At 52.9% G+C, this 23,653-nt stretch overlaps 4 protein-coding genes across 4 annotated transcripts; 3 read left to right on the top strand and 1 right to left on the bottom strand.

Annotated features, from left to right (window-relative positions):
• Nucleotides 1-3,724: 3,724 nt before the first annotated feature.
• H1-0 (H1.0 linker histone) lies at nucleotides 3,725-4,701 on the top strand. Its single transcript, XM_014885270.2, has one exon. It carries the CDS (start codon nucleotides 3,956-3,958, stop codon nucleotides 4,532-4,534), a length of 579 nt encoding a protein of 192 aa, XP_014740756.2. The 5' UTR covers nucleotides 3,725-3,955; the 3' UTR covers nucleotides 4,535-4,701.
• Nucleotides 4,702-6,655: 1,954 nt separating this feature from the next.
• Nucleotides 6,656-11,370, top strand: GCAT (glycine C-acetyltransferase). The gene is made up of 9 exons (XM_014885269.2): nucleotides 6,656-6,913; nucleotides 6,995-7,125; nucleotides 7,738-7,839; nucleotides 8,368-8,514; nucleotides 8,800-8,954; nucleotides 9,466-9,548; nucleotides 9,919-10,090; nucleotides 10,498-10,619; nucleotides 11,014-11,370. Exons 1-9 carry the CDS (start codon nucleotides 6,709-6,711, stop codon nucleotides 11,163-11,165), a joined length of 1,269 nt encoding a protein of 422 aa, XP_014740755.1. The 5' UTR covers nucleotides 6,656-6,708; the 3' UTR covers nucleotides 11,166-11,370.
• A 2,321-nt stretch (nucleotides 11,371-13,691) lies between these two features.
• Nucleotides 13,692-14,833, bottom strand: LOC106858507 (noggin-like). Its single transcript, XM_014885218.2, has one exon. The coding sequence runs from the start codon at nucleotides 14,828-14,830 to the stop codon at nucleotides 14,090-14,092; it is 741 nt and encodes a 246-aa protein (XP_014740704.2). The 5' UTR covers nucleotides 14,831-14,833; the 3' UTR covers nucleotides 13,692-14,089.
• A 130-nt stretch (nucleotides 14,834-14,963) lies between these two features.
• GALR3 (galanin receptor 3) lies at nucleotides 14,964-19,401 on the top strand. The gene is made up of 3 exons (XM_014885271.2): nucleotides 14,964-16,111; nucleotides 17,289-17,660; nucleotides 18,238-19,401. Exons 2-3 carry the CDS (start codon nucleotides 17,311-17,313, stop codon nucleotides 19,130-19,132), a joined length of 1,245 nt encoding a protein of 414 aa, XP_014740757.2. The 5' UTR covers nucleotides 14,964-16,111; nucleotides 17,289-17,310; the 3' UTR covers nucleotides 19,133-19,401.
• The last annotated feature ends 4,252 nt before the right edge of the window (nucleotides 19,402-23,653 follow it).

Below are 23,653 nucleotides of genomic sequence, written 5' to 3'. Positions count from 1 at the left end.
GGGGTGATGGGGGACGCGCCTCCAAAATTGGCGCCGTGTTAATCAGACAGACCCTGTCCCGCCTGTGTTGGGGCGATATGGTCACCCTGTTGTCTCCACATCCTTATCTCCTGGGAGCAGGGGAGCCGGGTGGGGGAAAAGTGGCCAGGAGAGGAGATGACCAAAATGCCTGTGGGTGACAGGCGTGATGGCTGGCAGAGCCCAAAAAACATCCCAAAGCGATGGTCGTACCCCATGGGCTTGTTTGCAGCCGGATTGTGGCTGTGAGAAACATCGCAGCCTCAAGTACAGGGAAAACCCACAGCTGTACAGCACTGTGGTTGTATGGGAGCCAGCACCCCAGCTCACATAAGGAGCTTGCCCTTAAATCTTCTAAAACAGTGGTAATCAGCCCAGCAGTCAGGAGCGATACCCCTTTTCCATTTATTTGTGTCCTTCAAGCCTGCTCTGCCTCTAGCAATGGCCAGGCTGAGTGGCTTCATGCTGGGCTGACCACACTGCATTGCACACGAAGGACTCAGAGCTGAAACGCTGATGAGCACAGCTGGAACTTCAGCTAGTTTCCCTGTTTTGCTCTTAAAAAAGCACAGAAGCACTTGGATCCGAGTACACCAAGACCAAGTCCTACTGCTGGGGATTTTGAGTCTCTCTGAAATGGAAACTGGGTAAAATGAAATGTTATCTCTGACATTAATTGCCATAAGTGCCCTGGTGCTCTCGAAGGCCTATGAACAGCTGTTCTGCCCTTACAAGGCAGGGGCTGTTACCCGGTGGATCCATAGCACATCCGCAGTGGACACAATTTGACCATTTAAGACGAAATCTGCAGCTGGAAATGTGTAAATCCCCATGGGGTCTGGTTGAACTCAGTGCAGGCAGGGAAGAGAAGGTAAACAGGATTACAGAGAGGATTCTTCTGCCAGGCTCTGTCCTCTGGGATTTGTTGGAGATGTTGGATTTTCCAGTCTCTGCAGAATAATGCCAGAAAGGGAAGGCTCAGGAGGCTTGGAATGGTTGGGTAGCAATTCCTGAGGAGAAAAGTGGGTGTAGGGGGTAATCCACCCCATCCTGGGCATGGTTGCAGGTTCCTGTGGCAAAAAATACAGGCATGAACCCAAGACGGCCATGGTGGCACGTGTGCCACAACTCTTCCTTCTGGATGTGTCCCCTGTGCTGCCTGCAGTGGGGTGCCAGAAGCACTGGATCCACTTCCCAGAGGCAGCAGGGCTTGTGTTGCTTGGCAGCATCTGCCTTCCACCTCCAGGCCTGACATCCTGCCAGGGACTGGAAAATCCTCTCATCCTCTCAGTCCTGACCAGTTCACATTAAAGATGCATTGTCAAAACAGTGCAAGGTTCAAGGGGTGCATTCCAATATCAAATGGGATGCTTGGAGGTTTGCCTTGACCAGGTTATCCCCCATGTGCAAAGCAGCCTGGTGAGCTGTGACCACCTGTGTGCCTTCCCTCCAGTGAGTTGCTTGAGAACACGGGATCTTCCCCTTAGTTTGACTGGCTAAAAATTAGGGATCTAGTGTGTATGAAAGGGCAGAACCTCCATGCACAGGGCAGGGGAGATCATGTTTGTTTGTCAGCAGCGGCACCCGCCGGAGGAGGATGAGCAGCCTGCATCAGCTGCAGGAGCTGCCCAGGTGAACGGTTGAGATTAGACCCCGAAGGTGGCCAGAGTTAGGTAAAGCATCTGCTGTGTCCCTCCCTGCCGCCTTCCCCCACACAGCTTTTGCCTCCCCATCACTGCACTGCATTGATAATTGCTGCCTGGCTTTTAGGGCTGGAGGCTCTGCAGGCAGCCCATGGTGCTGTGCCAACTCCGGGGGCCAATTCCTAAGCCCCCCCTGAACCTCCTTGTCTCCCCTCAGCCTGGCATGTGGGTGAGCCACTCGCGACAGTTACAAACTTGGATGCAAATAAAAGCAGATGGTGCCTTATCTCTGTGCCTGGCTTTGCCTACGTGCAAGAGCCAGCGCCGGCAGTTTATTCCCAGATAGGAAAAATGAGAGGTCCTTCGGCTGCTCAAAGTGGTGCTCAGAGGCCATCAGAGCTCCATATGGGATGGAAAGCCATTTATTTATTAGGTCTTAAACAAAAGCAAACCCGAAGGGAGGCAGGAGAGTGGTTATTCCTAGCCACAGTTAGGAGCAGTTTGCTCGTAATTAAATCAAAAGGTTTGCAGGTGCTGAGAACCTTTCCCTCTCCCCAAATAGAATACAGCATGTGAAGAAACTCAATCAGGGAGGAAGGCTCAAGGAGCTGCACCTGGTCCTTCCGTCTGTGGGAAAGCATCAGGGGCCTGAATGTCTTCTCCCAGGCCAGGTCTTCTCATAATACAGGAGCAGCTATCAAATATTTCTATTTCTATTTAAATGTACTGATGGAACAAGGGGGAATGGCTCTTAACTGAAGAGAACAAGTTTAGGTTAGATACCAGGAAGAAGTTCTTTACTGTTAGTGTGATGAGGCATTGGAACAGGTTGCCCAGAGAAGTTTTGTGGATGCCTTGTCCCTGAAAGTGTTTAAGGCCAGGCTTGATGTGGCTCTGAATAAGTTGGTCACCTTGTGGATGTCCTTGCCCATGCAAGGAAATTGGAACTGGATGATCTTTAAGGTCCCTTCCATCCCAAACAATCCTATGATTCTGTAATTCTATTTCCTCAATTTCTACTATTTCTATTATTTCAATTTCTGTACTTATATTTGTATTTACGTATCTATATTGATATTTTATTGATGTGTGTGTCCTTGAGAAGTTCTTGAGAGGTGCTCACTGTGTATTTTAATGCTATACTGAAGCACTGGGAGGTTTGGTTCATCTCTGAGCCCAGCATGGCATGTTGGTGGGCACCAGGTGGCTGCACCCGCATGTTTTTAAAAAATAAGGGGAAAACATCATCTAAATCCTGCAGGCAAGATGATGATAGTGGCTATATTTAATCTCCCGGGAACAGCCGACTGCTCACCCAGTGGGGAAAGGATGGCTGACTGCCATGAAGTCCCTGCTCTGTCCCCTCACTAAGACTTGTGTGTGTCTCCCAAAACAAGGGGACAGTCTGTTATTTGTGACCCCTCGCCATTCATGTGTAAGGGCTGAGCTGGTGTTCCTAAAGCACCTGGTGAAGAGCAAAGGGGCAGAAGAGGGAGTAGTGATACTTGGCCATGGGGTATTGCTGCTGAGCTGACTTGTGCCCAGTGCTCCCCCTTTTCTCGTTGGTGCCGTGCCCAGTGTCTTTTCTACTGTCCCTTCTTGCCCCCTTAATATCTTCCACAGCGTCTTTCCTTGTCCCCTGATATTTTTCCAACATGTCTCCTTGTGTTGTCCCTAAATGTCCCTCCCTGACCCGTGTCCTTCCTAAGTGTCCCTCTTCACCTCTTGATGTTACTCTGAGTATCCCTGACACGCCTGTCCCTGTCTCACCAGTATCCCCAGTTTTGTCCTCAGTGCCCTTCTTTGTCCCTACACAAAATCCTTCCAAATGCACCTTGTACCTAAGTACCTAAGTTGCCCCACTAAATGTCCCTTACAAGCCCTCGCTCTTCACTATCCCCCGCTGATCCCACTAGTGTTCCTTCTTGTCCCCACCATGCACTCCCTCAAATACTCTTATTTATCCCACGGTGTCCCCCGCAGTGTCCCTCCCTGTCCCTGCCGGTCGGTCGGGTCAGGGCGTGGCAGGGGACACGCGGGGACACGGGTGGCGCGCGCGGGGCAGTCCTCCCCGCGGTCCGCACCGCGGCTTTAAAGGGAGCCCGCGGCGGGCGCGGCCGCAGAGGCACCAGCGGGGGCACGGGCGGCAGAGCGGCACTGCCTCTGCTGCGACTTCAGCCACCCACCGCTCCCTTGCCAGCCTCTCCCCGCCCAGGGGCGGGGGTCCCAGGCCGGGCGGGCCACGCTTCCAGCAGCGAGGGCATAGCGGGGCATCGCCGGACGAAGCACTCGCCATGAGCGACAGCCCGATCCCACTGCCACCGGCTTCGGCCACCAAGCCCAAGCGGGCCCGGTCAGCGCGGCGGCCAGCAGCCCACCCTGCGTACTCGGACATGATCACGGCAGCCATCCGGGCCGACAAGAGCCGCGGCGGCTCGTCCCGGCAGTCCATCCAGAAGTACGTGAAGAGCCACTACAAGGTGGGCCAGAACGCCGACGTCCAGATCAGGCTGGCCATTCGGCGCCTGCTGGCCACTGGAGTCCTCAAGCAGACCAAAGGAGTTGGTGCCTCCGGCTCTTTCCGCCTAGCCAAGGCCAGCAAGGCGAAGAGGTCTCCTTCCAGGAAGAGGAAGAAGGCAGGCAGGAGATCCACTTCGCCCCGGAAGACGGCTAGGTCCAGGAAATCCAAGTCCCCGGCCAAGAAGCCCAAGTCTGCCGCCAGGAAGGCCAGGAAGAAGTCAAGGAGCCCGAAGAAAGCCAAGAAGCCAAAGACTGTTAAGGCCAAGTCCCTGAAGGCATCCAGACCCAAGAAGGCAAAGCGGTCGAAATCCAGAGCCAAGTCCGGTGCCCGGAAATCGCCCAAGAAGAAGTGAGAAGACTAGAGGCGTTTCGGTACTCTCTCCGTTGGTTCTGTAAATAGCTGTTGCCTTTATTTTTACTCCTTTCTACTGCATTTTATAAAGAATTACTCTATTCTGGAATTGAAGTAGCTAAAACAAGGCAGTTGATGAATGAAAAAAACCACAATTTTAAAGTGTTACTGGTCTGGGTTTTTATTCTGATGTCTCAGAAATTTCTTTTGTGTGTGTCTGTTGGTTTTATTAATGCTGGACTGCTTGTTGTGTGTTGGGAGTGATGGTGACTGTGTGTCTGTTGGGGTTGTGCAGGATTTCAGTTCCTGGTCCTGCCCCAACTCCTGGGGGGTTAGGTGTTTGCTGGGGCCGGGCAAAAACATTGGAGGGAAGCTGGAACATATGGCCTGGCCTTCCCTGGGGGAGCAAAAAGGGTCCCTGTCCCCTCATCCACTGCTGCAGATCCCCACCATGGGGATGAGGTGAGGAATGTTGGGCTGCTGGGTGTGAGGTCCAGCTGGTGCTGGAGATAACTGGGGCTGCCTGACTGCCTGGGTGGTGGCAGGGATGGACAGAGGAGCTGGAGCGGGGCCAGAGTCTGTCCACGTTGGCTTTCAAGGAGTTGAGGGTGTCCGTGAAGTGGGATCACCGTGGGGAGAAAGGACAAACACAGCCATAAGCAGCTTTGCTCTCCAGGGAGGAACATCTTGAGGCAGTGGACAGCTCTGTAGGTGGGCTGTGGTGGGCAGCCAGGGCAGGGCGAGGCAGAACTGCTAGGCTCAGCCCTGCTGTGACCCCAGGGCTCTGGCTTTGTGCCCAGTGGGGGCTGGCACGACTCCAGGGCCTGCTTGGCCCCTGCCAGAGCCCCTCCCTGGGCTGGGCTGAGTGATCCTGACAGCCAGGGCTGGCAGGGAGCCTGTGGGCTGGCCTCACTGCTCAGCAGGGTCTTCCTAATCCCTCCTGGATAGAGATAGATAAACTTCTTGATCAGCAGGATCCCCAACCACCTGGGCCAGGAGCTCCAAAATCCCTGGGGCTCTGGGTGCCCAGTGCCCTTGGACTTACTGTGCCTAAATCTCATAAATCCGGGGTCTTCACATTCTCTGATGGCTCCTTCAGCCTGTTCTTCCTAAATCACTTGGGTAAATGGTGCATGAGTTCTTCAGGCATTAAGGACTCCAAAATCAGTACTTCAGGGTACTGAAATCTTTGGCCTGGATGCATCTAATCCCTGTGGGCTCTTGTTCCTAAGACCCTTGGATCAAAGGCTCCTAGAATACCTAGACTGAAGACCCTGAACACCTTTCAAGAGCCTGGTACCTAATTCCCCTGGAGTAAGTGGTCTAAACCATTCTGGCCACAGAATTCCCTAGTCAGCTGTAGTAGAGGAAGGAGATACCTAATTCAGATGGAGCAGGTTGCCCAGAGAAGTTGTGGATACCTTATCCCTTAAAATACTCCAGTTGAGTTTTGATGGGACTCTGAGCAACCCATGACAAGGAGCTTGGAACTAGATGATGTTTAAGGTCCCTTCCAACTCAAGCTATCATGTCATTCTATGACCCTTTGTGTCTACAGCCATTGAGCCTATAGTTTACAAACACATTTGGCCAGAGGTGCTCAAATCCCCTGGGCTTGGGTACTCTAATTTTCACCTGGTAATTCCTAAACTTCTCTGTCCAATGTATTATTGGTCACCTCAGCTGCATGCACCCACCTACTACAGACTTGTGGTTCATTATCCCCAGTGATGGACACCCATAAATCACCTAGCTGCAAGCATCCAAGCCACCTGTGCTGAGGACCCCAAATCCCTAGGTAAAGGCACCTAATGCACCTGGGTTTGTTGATCCTTGAGGTCCGTGATGCCCTGTTGCTATGAAATCTCTCAGACTCTAGTACACGACCCCATTAAAGTTCCTAAATATCATGTATGGCTTTTCCCCAAAATCCCTCAGACTCTGGGCATCACATATCGCCTGTGCTTAAACCCCTTGGGACAGATCCTATCCTCCAAAGAAGATGCCGAACGCCTCCTAGTGAAAGCGCCTAAGCGCTCCCGACCACTGGAGCTGCGGCGGCGCCCGCCCCGCCCGACGGGGGGCGGTGCCCCGGCAGCCAATGGGCATTGGTCAGTAATTAACCCGTGATTAATTAGCGGCGCTCGGACGTGCGGGGCGGTGCGGAGCGCTGGGATGTGGCGGGCGGTGGCGGCGGTGCGGGCCCTGCGGGGCGGCGGGGCCGGCGCCCCCCGGGCCGCGTCGGGAGCGGCGGCGGCGCAGCTGCAGCGGCGGCTGGAGAGCGAGCTGGAGGACATCCGCGGCGCCGGCACCTGGAAGAGCGAGCGCGTTATCGCCTCCCGACAGGGTCCCCATCTCCGCTTGGCGGGCGGCGGCGCCGGTGCGTGCGGGGGGCGGCGGGGAGGAGGGTTCTCGGTCCTTTCCCCCGGTGCCACGCCCCTGCTTCTCTCTGTTCCCGCAGGGATCATCAACTTCTGCGCCAATAACTACCTGGGACTCTCCAGCCATCCCGAGGTGATCCGTGCCGCTGTGGAGGCCCTGGAGAAGTTCGGCGCTGGGCTCAGCTCCGTGCGCTTTATCTGCGGTACCCAGGTAATGGGCAGCATCCCCTTCCCTTCCCCGCGGGTCCTTCGCACGGTGTCTACGTAGACTCCCCTCTCGGTACTCCCACTCGGCATGCGTGCACAGTGTTGTTACGCGTGGCACGGTGAGAAAAGGAGAAAAGGGACTGCCAAGTCCCCACTAGCCAAGCATCTGGAAATACGCCAATTTAAACCATTACAACACCTGAGAGCAAATAAACTGAACACACTTCTGAATTCGGAAAATTGATGTCTTTTTCCCCTCTCTTGCGGGTCACAATTATGGTGAACCTGACTTGAAGTGGCTCCATCAGACCCAGCCCAATTTATCCCTGCTGGAGCCTTTTTTGAGTCCTGCCTGGTTAAGTGCAAAGAACAAGCAGAACTTCTCCCTTGTGCATGGGGAGATTGGAGTCTCCCCGCTGAGCTTTTGGCATCCAAACCCATAATCATACTTTAAGGCAGTATTTGCTGAATGCAAGTAACTTAACCCACACGCACGCACCTTTTCTGGATAAAGCCTGTCTGTCTCCTCCCCTTTCAGGTCAGCATTTAACAGCAGTGGGGCAAGCAAGAACTTGTGCTGCCCCACTGTTGATTCCTGCTCCTTTCTTGTCTTTAGAGCATACACAAGGACCTGGAGGAGAAAATCTCACGTTTCCACCAGCGGGAAGATGCCATTCTCTATGCCAGCTGCTTTGATGCCAACGCTGGTATCTTTGAGGTTCATAAGGCTTCTCTTGTGTTGTGCATGGAGGAGGGAGGTGACAGCAGTGTGGCTGCTGTGCCTTGTAGAGACTCTGCTGTGAGCTCTGTGCACCAGAAAAGCAAATAGTGACTGGTGTTTAAGAGCCCTGACCCGGGGCCCTTGCACCAGGGAAGCCATGCAGAGGCATTTAACCACCCTCACCTCTGCTGTCTCCAGACAGCTCCAGCTCTTGGGGAGGGCTCCCATTTCTGCAGGGGTCTGTATTCCCCCTTAAAGGGTAGGTGAGGGGAAGGGGTGTTCTCACAGGCATGTTAGGAAAGGGGGAGGGAGGTTTTGAGCTCAGAAGCCACAAGCAAGAGCCTGGCATAAAGAAATCATGGAATAAAGTGACTAGGAAGAAAATATAAAGTTTAGCACTGCCAGGAAAGACGTGGCAGCTGGAATCAATCTCAGCCTGTTCTCTGTACTGAGGGAGTCTGGGAGATCTTGGTGAGGTGGCAGCATGCAGAGCCAAGGATGATCCTTTCTGTTTGGCACGGGCAGGCCCTGCTGACCCCAGAGGATGCAGTGCTGTCAGATGAGCTGAACCATGCTTCTATCATCGATGGGATCCGCCTGTGCAAGGCCAACAAGTACCGCTACAAGCACATGGACATGCAGGACCTGGAGGCCAAGCTGAAGGAAGCACAGGTATGGAGGGCTGCTCCCACCCCAATGCCAGGGCACATGCTTAGCTGTGCAGCCTGTGCAGTAACCAGTCCTGAAGGGTGAGCTCTGCCTTTTCCTGTGCAATAGGCATTGTTTTTGCCAACAGGCATGGATAGGCGAGGTGGCAAAGCAGCTGTTGTGATGCACACCCTCCCCATCTCAGTTAGGTACATCCTCTCTGTACAGGAATTTGAGTGTGTGCCTTTGCCAGTCTTTCTCCTCAGGGTGACATCTTCACCCCTGGGGATGCCTTTTTCCCTCCAATAGAAGCATCGACTGCGGCTGGTGGCCACTGATGGTGCCTTCTCCATGGACGGTGACATTGCACCCCTGAGGGAAATCTGCCAGCTGGCCCAGAAGTACGATGCCCTGGTCTTCATTGATGAATGCCATGCCACGGGATTCCTGGGACCCAATGGGCGGTAAGTGACTGCTTCAGCCCTGCTTTGTCCCCCTACCCTGATGAATTCTGAAGCAAGGACAAAGGTGCTGATGGCCAGTGTGTTTTTGTGTAGAGACTCCTTGTAGGCTGTGCACCTCTCCTTTGGATTGAAATGAGATACTTTAGCAGTGATCCATCCCCAAGTGACAGCTGCTTCTCAGTGTGTAATGGATGGTGTGACCATCTCATCTGGGTACCACTTCTCCTGACAGGTGCTTTGTTTGGACTATTAAACTTCTGTGTGGGAAGTTGAGCACTTGCCCATCTCGAAGGGATGAAGAACCCATGCTCTTACTTTGTGAGGTCCCAGCTTAGGCTTTCTGCATGAGAGGAACGTCAGCACTTGGGTTGAACTATTTCAAGGGACTATTCCTCCTTGTTTAGAAGGAAGGATGACAGAGACCTGGCTGACAGTGCTTCGTTTGAGGTATCCAGCAGCTTCCCTGGTGCGTGCTGGCACAGCTGATAATATGACATTCCTTTTTCTACAGGGGTACTGATGAGCTCCTGGGAGTGATGGACAAAGTCACCATCATCAATTCTACCCTGGGAAAAGCTCTTGGAGGAGCTGCAGGTGAAGGCATTTTCCTGTCCAGGGTCCTCATGCCCTAAAGAGCATCAGTCTTATGCTTCCTTCCTCTGCCTAATGATAGAGTAATAAATGCATGCTAACCTTTTCCACTGGTGGCATGAGGCTTGGTTTGGGATGTTGCTGCAGGATTAAGGGAGATCCAATCATGTGCTCCTTACACTGTCATCTTTTTCATGCATGTACCTTTGGGGTCAAAGGTGGAAACTCTTGGTCAAAAGCATCAGCTGTGATTTTTAGACCTGGTTTGTACCTAAATACCTACTAGAGGTGCCAGGTTGCCTTTATGAAGAAGCCTCACTCTAATCAGGTTACCCTGGGGTGCCTTGTCCAATTCTCTCTCCTCTGTCTGCAGGTGGGTACACAACAGGTCCCAAACCCCTCATCGATCTGCTCCGCCAGCGTTCCCGCCCGTACCTCTTCTCCAACAGCTTGCCCCCTGCCGTGGTGGGCTGTGCATCCAAGGCCCTGGACCTGCTCATGGAGAGCAATGCCATTGCACAGTCTATGGCTGCCAAAACCCAACGGTGAGGGGGCCGTATTGAGGTGGGAGCAGGGGCAGCTTTGTTAGGAGAGAGTTGTCTGTGATTTATTCACCCCCCCCTTTCCCGGTGATAGCTGTGAAGACAGTTTGCAAGTCAGGGCTCAGGGGAAGCTGCAGGATGTGCCTGTCTGTGTCAGGCAGATGTGTCACATCTGGATACTCTGTGAGCTGGGGTGCATTGTCCACTCAAGGATCTGCAGTCCCATTATGCTGAGCAGGACATGGCAGGAGGTCACTCCAAGAGGAGAGGTCTCTTCTCTGCACAGAAGATGAACAGTGGAGCCAACTTTACCCAGTTCTCAGTGGCCAGGGCTCTCAGGTGAAAGGCAGGCAGGTCTCCAAGGACTGGGTTGTTGAGGTTTTTACTCATCCTGTTGTTCCCTTCACCAGGTTCAGAAGTAAGATGGCTGCAGCTGGCTTCACCATCTCAGGGAAAGACCACCCCATCTGTCCAGTCATGCTGGGGGATGCTCGGCTGGCATCAGTGATGGCAGAGGACATGCTCAACAGAGGTGATCTGGGGAGGGACCTTAGTATGCAGACACCTTGCCTGAGGGAAGGGACAGTTGGCAGTGGTGCCACCACAAGCCCTCCTTCAGAGGATGTTCCTGCATGAAATCCAGTACTTCTCCAGCTGCATATGTTCTCATGGTCTCCCTCAGATGTTGCTGGCTGCATCTTCTTTCTTTGTTAGGGAGGGGATTTACATTAATGCTCTTGTCCTGTTATGCTGGACTCCATCCCCATTGCTGGCCCTTAATCTCATTTCCGTGCTTGGGAGCAGATGGCACTTGAAAACCCTGAAGCCTGGAAGTGGTTATTGGAGGGGAACCTTTCTGTCACCCAGTACACCTCAGCCTGCCTCCATCCCAGCTAGCTCTGACTCTGCCTGCGTTTCCTCCCCAGGGATTTATGTCATTGGCTTCAGCTACCCTGTGGTGCCTAAGGGGAAGGCGCGCATCCGGGTCCAGATCTCAGCTGTGCACAGCGATGAGGACATTGACCGCTGCGTGGAAGCCTTCACCGAGGTGGGACGGAAGCACGGAGCGCTGTCTTGAGGGGCCAGGAAACACCTCCTCAGCACCATCCCTGCCCACAACCAAGTGCCTCTGATGGGGAAAAAGGCTTGAGCAGCACACTACCAAAAGCAGGACGGTTCCTCAAGGCATCACAGCCTGCATCACGAGTCAGCCAGCTGGCTGGCCGTAGCACTGGCAACCAGCACTTATAAGTGTCATTAAAGGTGTCCTGTGGTGCAGCGGATATTTGTCTGCCTCCTATTTCCTCATCCAGGAGCTGCACCCCATCCCCTTATGCTGTGACTAGACATTCTGCCATGTCTTCCCTGGAGCCTCAGTCCAGATGCTGAAGCGCTGCAGTTCCTGCTGTCTCCTGCTGATGGAAATACAGCATTGCTGATGTGCCTGAGGTTGCCTGCTTCTTCTGTGCTGTCCTGTGGGTCCAGCAGCATCACCCTGGCAGATCTGACTGCTGCAATTCCCCACTGAGGCAGGGGTATTTCCCAAGCCCTTTGCAACCTGTGCCACTGGCAGCTGGTTAGGGAAAGAGGACATGGGCCAGCCAAAGCTCTGGTGCTCCTTTCTCTCCTTCTCGCTCTCAGGTGTTAGATGTGAGGCTTGCTTGCTCCCCAGCTATAAGGCATTGCCAATTACTTCAGTGGTCCCAAACCTGCCCTGGGAAAGACATCTTCCCCCATCAGGCAGTGGGCTAGGTGAGGTGGGAAAGGACAGCAGCATGGTGAGAGGATCTGCATATGACTGAGGCCGGGGCAGAGCAGGTGACAGAAACCTTTAATTTTCCGTGTGGCAGAAATCTCTGGATTTGTTCCTCCAAGCTGTGCTGATGTAGTATTTCAGCATTCAAAAAGGCACAAATGGGACCTGGGTATCTCGTAGGATTGCTTTGTTTGTACCGGTTTTGCTCCAGATCAGAACCTGTGTGTCCTGGCAGCTGCCCATGTGCTGAACGAGTAGCTGCAGCCAGGGACTGATTCTAGCTGAAATGGAGTGTGCTGTGCCTGGGTGCTGGAGCACTGGGTCACATCAGCAAAGACCTGTTCTGAAGCCCTTATATGTCACTCTGCTGTCAGGGAGCAAGCTACAGGGCAATAATGAACCTGAGCCAGAGCAACTGCAGAAGAATACAGGTGTTAATCCAGGATTGTAGGGCTTTACAAGGATGCAAAGGACAGGGAAGAAATGTGTCCTGTATGTTCAACAGGACTGCAACCAAACCCTGTTAGAACAGCTGGTAGTGTAACTGTGCTGATTTTGTTTAATCTTCCATCTCCACAGGCCCTGAACTCAGCCTGCTGATAAAGGACAAAACAGAATTCTGTGGCACTGGGCTTTTACAGTGCTTCAAATCCTTTTCAACAGGCAGTATTTTGGCATGGAGAATGTAGTGGGGAAGGCAGGGAGATTCATCTCTTCTGGTTGCACAAGGGGCCTGAGAGCAAAGTTCAGCCAGATGGGCTCAGGTCTAGGGAGTGTGAGACCCTAAACTGAATCACTGCTGTTTTGAGCCCAATGCATGCGTGCCCCTTGCTCTCCCTACCTGCACACTTGCATTGCACACCTCTACCACCCTCCCTCACGTTTCTCTCCTGCTGCTCCCCAGCCCTGGACTCCCCCTCTCCCTGGCCTTCTGCAGGCATCTCTTGTGATGCCTCCACAACCCAAGTAGTTTAACCCTGCTCCAGCTTTCAAGTCTTCCTCAGTGGCAGAGCAGGTGTCTCTCTGCTCAGCTGCAGGCCAGAGCAGTAACAGCAGCCTCCCTCCTGTGATGCTTCTTATTGTTTTTGCATGCACATGTGGGCTCGCCGTTCTGCTCCTCTCCTCACCAGAGGCAATGACCTCCCTCTCACCTCTGTATCTCTCAGGTCCATCGGCAGCCAGCTCCCTGCACTCTGCCTCCTTCAAGGCCATGCTCAGCAGCAGACTGTGGAGCTGTCTGGGGAACAGACTGTGCAGTGCTGGAATCCTGGGAAGGCAGGAGGGTCAGATGATGGCACACTGGCACTGAATAATGCCATACTCATTGACCTGTAGGCATCATGGTGATACTTAATTGAGGCAAATCCTCCTGCTCTTTATTGCTTCAAGGCCTTCCAGCCTAGGTCCGATCTACAGCTCTAGGTAGCTTTTAGCCCAGAAAGCAGAGGAAATTTTGCTGACTGGAATGTAGAGGTAGATACCACTTCTTGAAAATGCAATTCCCACCCTAGGTACCCTGACCTACCCCATACCCTGTATGCTGCTCAGGCAGTCCTGAATCTGGAGCTCTCACCCTCTGCACCATGGGATAAGGTGGGGGATGCATGTATTTCACCCATTTTACCTACAAGTAGGGGACTATCTTATCCCATCCCATTTTCATACATGCCTAGCCCCCAAAATGCTTCCAGCTCTGGGTCCTGAGCCACCCCCCACTTCTTCTACCCTTGCTAGGCTGTCTTGTTGCAGTCCCAAACTACCCCACTGCCCACTGATTCACTCCAGCCCCTCCACATTGCTGTTTCCACCCCAATAGTGACCCACCTCTACCCTTTCTCTGCCGGAATTCCTTTGCCCTGACTCCCTGCCTGCAGCCCCGTGCAGGCAGACAGGGATGCTCCAGTTTGGACGGAGCCGACTGGGGCTGGTGCAAATGGGGTCTGAACCTGCTGTTCAGTGCCATAATTTTTCCGTCTCTCATCCCTCATCCTTTGCTGGAGGTAAATGCTGCGCAAGGGCTTCTGCTGGTGCTAATGCTTCACAGCGCTGAATGAGGGGCCAAGCAGCTGCACCCCCCCACCCGGGGGTTTCGGCGAGACAGAGCAACGACCACAGCCATCCCCACGTCCTTCCTGGAAGTTTATTTGTGTTCGGAGGATTTTCCCCCAGCTCCCAGGGTGAGTCCAGGCAGACATTCAGGCCTTTCGGCCGCAAGGACAGGCAGCGGGCAGTACCTCCGTAGCCCCTCAGCGGCAGGAACACTTGCAGGCAGCCACGACGGGGTATGGGATCTGCCGCCAGGTGCAGTCTGGGGGGCCGGGCTGCTGCGGGCTCCAGCAGTGCCAGGCCAGCAGCTTGATGCGGGTGAGCTGTGCGGGCCGGCAGGCCATGCCAGGGGGCCAGGAGCAGCCGGGGTCGCCGGTCTCACACGTGGTGTGGCGCACCCAGCGCGGCCAGAACACGGGTCCCAGGTCCACCCAGGCGGAGATGAGGCGGCAGGTGGCCCTTTCCACCAGCCACTGCCGCAGGCGGCGGGCCAGGGCCCCCGCCAGCTCGGGGGGCAGCTCCAGCCCCTCCACCTCTCGCCACAGCTTGCGGTGATAGCGCCCGGCACCCTCGGCCAGGTCCCTGCTCATGGACTCCAAGTTCTCCTCGAGGACGCTCCCGTTGCTGCTGCGGGGCTCCTCGGTCGCCATCCAGAAGGGGTCGAAGGCCGAGCCCAGGAGCCGACGCAGCCGCCCGGGGCGCAGGTGCCGGGGCTTGGGGGCGTAGCGATAATCCTCAGGGGACAGCGACAGGCTGTAGGGCCGCACTGGGGCCGAGGGGTGGCCGCGCAGCAGGTGAGCGGTGGGGTCAGCGGGGCTGGGCGGCGGCAGCGGCGGTTCCCGAGGCTCCTCCAGAGGCGGCGGTGGGCCTGGGATGCCCGGCGGTGGGAACAGGCAGAGGAGGAGGAGGAGGAGGATGCAGCTGCGGTGTGGTCCCTCCATGGCGAGCAGCACTGTGGCAGGCTCTGCCTGGCTGCAGGCTCGCACTCTGCCGCATCCCCTGGGTTATCGCCGCGTCCCGAGGCATGGCCTTCCCCTTTTCCCTGGTTACAGCGGCTGATAGGGAGCTGGCGGGGACACCTCGCTCCTTCCCACCAGAAGGGCAGGTAGGGAGGAGAAGCTGTATCGTCCCTCCTGCCACAGAGCTAATGGGGATAGTTTAGGCTGTTGTGGAGGGGAAGGGGCCAGCGCCTCCTTCTCCACATCCTGCTCCATCACTGGAAGAGGTACCCACAGCTTTCCCAGTGAAAGGAAGCTGGCGGCCTTTGAGTCTTGCTGAGAAAGGATCACCAAGCTGCGCTCAGTCTTAGCGCACCTGGAAGTCCTCAGGACACAGGTCCTGTCACCAGGATGGACACGGCAGCAGAGTGTCAGGACAGGCGGGCTATGTGGGTCACTGTCTTCTCCTGGCACATCAACCAGCCCCACTGTGTCCCGTGCAGCTGTGATGGAGCTGGATCTCTGGAGGTGACCATGCTGGAGGTCTTGTCCTCCCTCCCATACTGCAGTACTGGTGGGGTGGAGACCTGGACTGGATGGAATCCAAAACCTGCCTTCTCCTTCCCTAGGTCAGACATTGTGGGAGAGGCTCAATCTGCTCAGTGCTATTAACAATTAATTAATAACAGCTAGTGACAGCAATTAATTGCTCATCCTCCAGAGGGTTTAGGACCCTATATTCAAGGGACAGGGCAGGGACCAGGCTCACAGGCTTACATTCCCCAGAGAACAACACGTTTTGGACAACACGTCCTAAACACACAGCATCAAGAGGTGGCCACTGAGGTCCTAGGGACCCTTTCCCCCTCCATCCTCCCTTTGCTACCAGAGAGTAACGAGCTTTCTCTCTGCCACCCCTCTCTCAGCAGGAGAAGCAGGAAGCAGCTGAGCCTGCAGGAAAACTGGGCAGAGAGGAGTTAACTTCAAACCCAACCTCAGGGAGAGGGGAAAAAAAAAACCAAGAGAACTATGGATCAGCAGCAAGAGCAGAGGGAGGGAAAAGGAGGAGTTGGAGAGAGAGAGGAGAGGAGCTTCGGGAGGAGAGAGAGCAGAGCTGGTGGCAGGGAGGGGGAGGCAGCGGAGCAGCAGGTAGGAGCGACTGGGATGACCGAGCTGCCCAGATAAACTCTTCTGTGGTCTGCATCCTCCTGCTACCGCTGCGTGGGCTGGATTGGAAGTCTCCTCCTGAGCGAGTGGCAAAGCTGCAGGCCCCTCCTCAAAAAGGTGAGTGCCAGGTTCCGAAGCTGAAAGGTGGTCTCGGGCTCCCTGAGCAATGACACCCTGGTGCATTATGCATGCCCAGAAGGAGACCGGGCTTCTCAGCTTCAATGAGGGGATTCCATGGGGCCAAATGGATAAGCTGGAGGCTGGTAGCTATTAGTAGGATAGAGGGGACCAAAGACCCAGAGAGGCAGGGACAGTCTCTTGGTGTGATACACAAAGAAGCTGGGAAGCAGAAGTGCATGAACTGAGGGATGGGGGAGCATGGAGTGAAGGAGCTTGCATGACCCAAAATCGAGTTAATTGCTTGTCAACGGTAGCTAGATAACAGTGTCTTTCCTTCTCTGTTTTTGCTCAGAGAAGGACAATTTGTTCTAATGATAGCACAACAAGGGAAAGGCTTATTTGGAGATAGACTGTTGATGTTCCCTGCCTGAGCACAGTGTTACTCAGGGCTGGAGGAAGTTTTGCAGCAAATCACAATACCTTGAGCTGGGATAATAACAGACTCCTTCACAATGATCATCATGTTTTTCTGGTGGCTCCAGGGTCTCCTCCCCATCATCACCTACCTGCTACCATCTAGCCCTTGACCACCTCTCAGCATCAGGAAAAGGGGCATTTAGTTGCCTCTCCTCTATGGAGCATAACTACTGCACTGGGAGCAAAGAGCAACCAGCTTCAGGGTGGAGGTGGTCCCAGCTGAGGTAGTTCCCTTGGGGTGGGAATGTGGGCATCAGGTCCCCTCTGCCAGAAGTGGCACAGCCCTGGGACCACTTGCAGCCCATAGTAGCCTCCTACCCCATGGCTCTGTTGAACACTAGCCAGGGTTTAGATTTGCCAAAGCAAGCAATCCCATGGGATTTAGCAGCTTTGGGAATGTAAGAGGAATGTGGGTGAGGCCAGGTGGCAGGGCAGGAAGGATCCTTTGGAGTGCCAGGAGCACAGGAGATGTTCTGATGGCAATGTGAATCCGGGCAGGAGAAAGAGGCTTCAGCTCTGCTCAACCCAGGCAGGTATGGCCTGACTGACCACAACAGCATTCTTGCCAGTGATGTCACGAGGATCTTGGAGGCATCATTTAGTCAGCCGATTGGGATTTGCATCTCTGGGAAAAATGTGAGTGTCAAAGGCTGGGGTCAAGCACTTTGGGGCCTATTATCCCTTTCTCCCAATGCAGGTCTCTGTAGTCTGACAGGAAGATGCCAGGGGGATTGAACATCTCTTCTGACAGCCCAGAGCTACGAGCAGCAGGGATTATTGTGCCCATCATCTTCTCCTTCATCTTTCTTGTGGGTATTGTGGGAAATGGGCTGGTGCTGGCTGTGCTGCTGTGGAATGGCCAAGTCAAGTACTCTACCACCAACCTCTTCATCCTCAACCTGGCTGTGGCTGACCTGTGCTTCATCATCTGCTGTGTCCCTTTCCAGGCCACCATTTATACCCTGGATGGGTGGCTCTTTGGGGCCTTTGCCTGTAAGGCTGTGCATTTCTTGATCTACCTCACCATGTATGCCAGCAGCTTTACCCTGGCTGCTGTTTCTGTTGACAGGTAAGTGTCCCCTTCCGTTTGAGTTCTGCAGCTCAGGGACACTGTGTTTGTTCCTCTTGAGCTAAGGGTGGGAGAAAGGCCACTACTTATCCTGTTGGGTGTCCTGTAAGAAGTAGGTTGGGTCTCTCCAGAGGTAGGGCCAGCAGAGCCAATCTCCCCAGCTACCCATGGCCTCCCCCTCTACTAAGCCAAGCTCTCAGCCTAATTATCTAGTGCTCACCTGGGAAGGAGGGGAGTCCACCATGCATAAGCAAGAACAGCAAAGCCCCCAGGGCAGCAATACAACTCAGAAGAAACAGGAGAGTCCTGCTCCTATGCTTCTCTTACCTGGTTCAAGAGATACACTGCTTGCCTTTCCTGACCTAGCACAGCAGAGTGGATGACAGAGATCCCACACCCACTGTTGGAATGACCCTGATATTTTTGTGAATTCACTGTAACTCTCATTCCCAAAAGGTTTGGGAGGGAAGAGATGGGTGGCTGCATGGGAAGGGGTAAACAAATGGCAGCTCCATAGGGCAGGAGTGCCTCATGTCACCTGTGTTGTGTTTTGTCTCCTTCTTCCCCTCCTTGCCAGGTACTTGGCCATTCGCTATCCACTGAAGTCCCGGGATCTCCGCACGTCTCGAAATGCAGGAGTGGCCATTGTGGTAATCTGGTCACTGTCGCTGCTCTTCGCAGGGCCTTACCTCAGTTACTACCAGATAATCCATTACCATGGCGTGCCCATCTGTGTCCCCATCTGGGAGGACCAGCGCCGGAAGATTCTGGACATCATCACGTTTGTATTTGGATACCTGCTGCCTGTGACTGTGGTGATCCTGGCATACACTAGGACCATAAAGTTCTTGTGGACTTCTGTAGACCCCATAGAAAGAATCTCAGTGTCTCGGAAAGCCAAGAGTAAGGTTACAAAGATGATTGTCACAGTGGCCATCCTGTTCTGCCTCTGCTGGCTGCCCCACCACCTGGTCATCCTCTGCTTCTGGTTTGGCCACTTTCCCTTCAACCGGGCCACTTATGCTTTCCGCCTGGCTTCCCACTGCCTTTCCTACACCAACTCCTGCCTCAACCCCATTGTCTACGCCCTCATCTCCAAGCATTTCCGCAAGCGTTTTAAGCAGGCCTTCACCTGCCTCTTCTTCCAGAACAAGATCAGGAAAAAGAAGAAGAGGAGAGTTGGAAGGAAAGTCCATATGGTCAATGTGGAAAGAGGTTTTGCCAACAGGACGGGAGATTTCTATGGAGGCAACACTGAGGTGACCCAAGTCCCAGAGGAGAACACCAGGAAGAGGGACCATGAAGGTGCCAGTCGAGCCAGAGCATGGACTCAGCAGGTACAAGATGCCATGGTCTCTGAGAAGGAGCTACTGGAGGAGGAAGTTTTGGCAACAGCTGGCCATTCCCTAGATATGACCTTTCTAAGAAGAACTGTTGGACAAGACCAAGAAGAAGCTCTAGAAAAAGGTTAGGGAGCAAAGAAAGAAGTATCCATTTACATCAAATTTTCTGACCACATTGCAGTGGTTTTGCTTTTCTCCAGGATCATTGTGCCCACCTTATCCCCACTAAGATGGTTTTATGTTGGCACTGAGAGATGAGCTCACTCGTTCAGACCCAGTAAACTGAGTTCAAGTCCCCTAGAACTCCTCAAACACCTCCTCCACAATCCTGTAGCCATGTCTGAGACCTGCCATCATCCCAGCTCAATATTCACAGTAAACTTTAAGTGACTGCAACAGCCGTCCTTTTCTTTATTTATGTATGGCGTTTTATTAGTTCTGTGTGGTTCCTGAATATGTAACTCTTCATGTGAGGCAGATCTGCACCTATAATTTCTTAAGAGAAGATGAAAGATGGGAAGCTCAGGAAAAAGTGTTTAGGGAAAGCTGTGACACTGTGGGACACCCAGACTTCCACACTGAAGCTGGGAAACAATTACAGGTTGCCATGGCACTTGTAGGTGTCCTGAGCCCTGCACGGGCTACAAAATCCTCTGGTGTCCTCACTTGTCCCCATGCATGGTGCTGGAAGTAGTGTCAAAAGTAAAGTGGGTTTAGCCCCAGACAGTGCTGTAGGCATTGTACAGTGGGGCTGGGTGACATCAGGCAGCTTGCAGAGCTGTGGTGTGCATGAGCAGAGCTGTGATCTCCCCCTTATTTGTCTTCTTTTCCTGTTCCCTACTTCTGTTTACGTAAATCTTTCCTTTTTGCTTTGTCCTGCCCACTCTTAATCCCCAGGTGACATGGTATTTCTAATGCTCACTGAAGCTGTTGTTCACCTTGCTAGAGCTCAGCTCCAAGGACATCCCTTTTTCTGTGCAGAGGCTAACTGAAGAGGAAGGCCAACTGTGCTAGGAATTAGTTTTTCCATTCAAGTGCTTGATGTTGTTTTCTGTACTTTGAGACTCCCTTGCCTTTATCCTTGTTTCTGATTTTTCCACCTGTCTCCTTTCATGGTGGCTGCCACTCCTCTACAGTGATGTCTTTCAGAAACGTGTCCAATGTGCCTTACCTTCCTGGGAACAGTGAGTTCTGCAGACACCCTATGTGCATGATGCTATGGCTGGTGGCCAGCTCACATGGCCTCATCATTTTTTCAGGTGAAGACTCACTCCGCATCCCAAAGCATTGGGGGGAGGAGGGAATAGCAGGCAGGAACAATGATGTGGCTGGATGCTGCTTGTTCTTGCCTAGAAGCAGCTGGGATGTTGCTCACCCCTAATCCTGATCCCAGCTTGCAAAAGGAGCAGATCAGATCAGGACCGACTGCTGCGTGTTGGGGTGAAGCCTAAATGAAACAGGACAGAGAGGACAGGGAAGATCTTGAGGAGAAGGTGCATTTAGCATGACAAGTGGCTACAAGCCCTGGACCCCTTCACTAAGCTCTGCCTGGTGCTAAGCCCCAGTTTTGGGGAGTACATGAGCAGAAAGGGCAGGTGCTGAGCCTGGGTGGGAAGCTCTGGAGCCAGAAGGGAATTCCTGTCTATCCAGTACCAGTGTACATGCTCCAGCTGGTTTCTCAGCTCAAAAGCAGAGGTGAAGCGAAGATGTCACATCCTTGATATAGAGTCAGGTTTAATTAAAACTGAAGGAGTTTGATTGCTGCTTTCCATGCAGCCTTCCCTCCAGACTGACTGGCATTCTGCAGTCTCTGCTCCCAGCTTCTTGCCTTAATTAATGACTCTTTTCTCTTATTTTCTATCCTACTTTTTATCACTCAGGCTGACAAGCTCATCTTTAACCTTGCAGGGGCTGGTTTGCTACATCAATAGAGTGCTGTTGTTCAAACACCTGGAACAGGGTAGATTAAATGGGAGAGGTGTAAGCAGTGGTAAGCACCAGCTCTTTGGAGTAACTTGCTCCTGCCAACTGTGTGCCGATTCTGGTGTCTGGCATCTCCCTGGCATGTGTGACATGAGCCTGATATCACTGGGAGGTGTCAGACCCAGTTGCCAAGAAGCTCATCCCGCTTATGACCCTGTGTGCAAATCTGGCAGACCTGGGAAGGGAATTCTGGTTATTTGCTTTTGGGCTTAGCTGCTGGTTGCTAATCTGTGACCAGCCTTAGCAGGTTGCCAGCTGATTATTTTAATTCTTCCATGCGCTCTCCTCCCCTCTTAGAGATTTCATTAAAAAACCCAGAGGAACACGGTTTGCCATACCTCCTTTATCATCTTCCTAATCAAAACTTGCTGATTCCTCCACCTAGTCACCCCATGGGCCCTGGCCTGCCCAGGACTGCTCCCCCAGGCTGGCCAGGCACAATGCATGAAAAAGGCATCTTTCTGTATCTTCCTGTGATGGAAGAGATCTTTGCTCACAGAGTGAGCAAAGGAAGTGGGTGAAAGGATGAGAAGTTTGCCAATGATGCTTCATGGGGCTTCCTTAGCAGCGCAGATAATTGCTGTGCTGGATTTGAAGTCTGCTAGAAAGGCAAAGTTGGAGGAAGTAAATGAGTTTAGCTGTTGGAGATTAATTATTTTGGCTGCTGAAGAGCTGAAAAAATTCTTGATGTTCACACACATTGCGTGCTTTGCAATTGATTGTGTGGGTGAAGTGACTGCTCTAGAGAAAGGTCATTTGGTTAGTAACATCTGTGAAGCTTTGCTGGGAGGCCTTGTCAGGGCTGTTGCTTCTGCTATGGCTCCTCTCTGAGACACAAGCAGGTTCTCAGCTGTTCGCTTGCTTGAGGCAGATCCTCAGTCTGGTTGGTTTTGGTTGCATCTTACAGTACAGCAGCAGCCTCAGAGCCAGGCAAGTTGCTGCTGGGTTCAATGGCTGGGAATTCTGCAGATCATATGCTCTGAATTAGGAGGGAAAATTTGGAGTCTGAGGAATTAGGAGGGAGTGTATTTGGAGGTCTGGTAGTGGTGAGGGGGAACTAAAGCCTAAAGTCCTGGTTGATATCATGGGATTGGGAACTAATCATTGCTCAAGAAGGGATCTGGGGGGTGCATTTGAGGGTGTAGCACAAAGAAAATGAGAAGTTTGGACTGATATTAATGGCAAAATAAATAGCAGAGGGAAACCTATGCTGTTGTTTCCATTCTGCATTACTGCAGCAGACCTCTGGGACACAGAAAACTGCCACCAACTTCACAGGTTGTGCAAATCTGTGGCACAGGGTGCAAAAACAGAGAAAAGCTGCTGGGAGAAGCTGAAGCCTCTAGGCCAGAAGCAGGAAGAAAACCAGGCAGTGCCAGTCAACAGCTCTCAACACAGTGGTAAACCATGTTTCTTCCTTCCCTGGAACAGCCTTTTACCTGCCCAGCACCTCTCATTCTGGATACAGCTGCTGAGCATGACAGGGTAGTTAAGGCTCTGGGTATGACTGGCTGACACAAAGAAACATAGAACTTTCCTCCATCCAGTACCAAACACATGATTTGTTTTGGTAGCCTACAGCTTCAAGCCCTGGAGCAGGAAAGCAGAACTGACTGTGGTGATTCATAGAATACAATTCCTACATGATACACTTTTTTTTTTCCACTGAAAACCAGATACACCTTTCTTTTTCTTACCTGATGTTACTGCTAAAGCAGTGGCAAAACTTCCTATGGCCATTTGGTTTGTTATTGCCTCTCCTGCCATGGTGGGAGCAGAGTGGCAAAAGAATCAAGACAGTTTCTCTTGGCTGGCTGCAGCACCCCCACCTTTCCCCTCTGTCAGGAGCTGTTAAGAAAAAACCCAGCACCAGGCAAGACAAAAGCCTGAAGAGCTGTGGACAACATCACGTGTGCCGAGGCTAAAAGCTTCACTCTGAGTCTCAGCTAGATGTATTCCTGGGTTTGAGGTAAGCTTCTAAGAGGCGTCTACTTAGAGACAACATCAGCAACTGAAGTAACTGCAGGGATAAAGAGCATTTTAGCCATGTGCTCTTCAGGCACCTTAATGGTCTCCTCAGCAACAAGGCTGCTGAGGGCAGAAGCGCTGGCAGCCGAGTGTATGTGGACACCAAGACTGGGCTGCAAAGACCGGAAGAAACAAGTTGAGTAAAGATTGGGCATGAAGGTCACGCACTCCTCACACAGGGCCATGCTGGAAGCTCTCTGCCCTGCCCAGATGTCTCTCCCCAGCCCCTCATCCTCTTGCTGTCTCTTCACAGCACTGCCATTTTATTTGGCATGGGGCAAGGCTCGACTTCTGCCACTAGGCAAGGCTGCTTTTCCTCTCTGCAAAATATCTCATCTTCCAGCTTGAAGCACTCCTGCTTGGATTCTCTTTCCTATATTTGTACAGTTTCACAGCAACCACCTAGATTTTAAATTTGGATTTCTTGGCTATGGAAGTCAGGATCAGAAAAGGTCAGCCAGCAACCCTGTACTTCGATCTGCAAACAGAATGCTGTTTGAACTCAAACAACTTTGTGTTGTCATTTCTGATTTGAGAACCAGGTATGAGAGTAGCAGTTACCAAATCCAGTGCTGTGCATGGGGCCTGCAACAGATGTAAAGAAAAATGAACGGGCAGCTCTGAAAAAGAGAACTTGGC

The sequence above is a fragment of the Sturnus vulgaris genome, chromosome 5, assembly GCF_052056855.1.
Source record: "Sturnus vulgaris isolate bStuVul1 chromosome 5, bStuVul1.hap1, whole genome shotgun sequence".
In the NCBI taxonomy this organism is placed as follows: domain Eukaryota; kingdom Metazoa; phylum Chordata; class Aves; order Passeriformes; family Sturnidae; genus Sturnus; species Sturnus vulgaris.
Note: the sequence above shows the minus strand (reverse complement) of the source record. Positions and strands in the feature narration are given on the sequence as shown.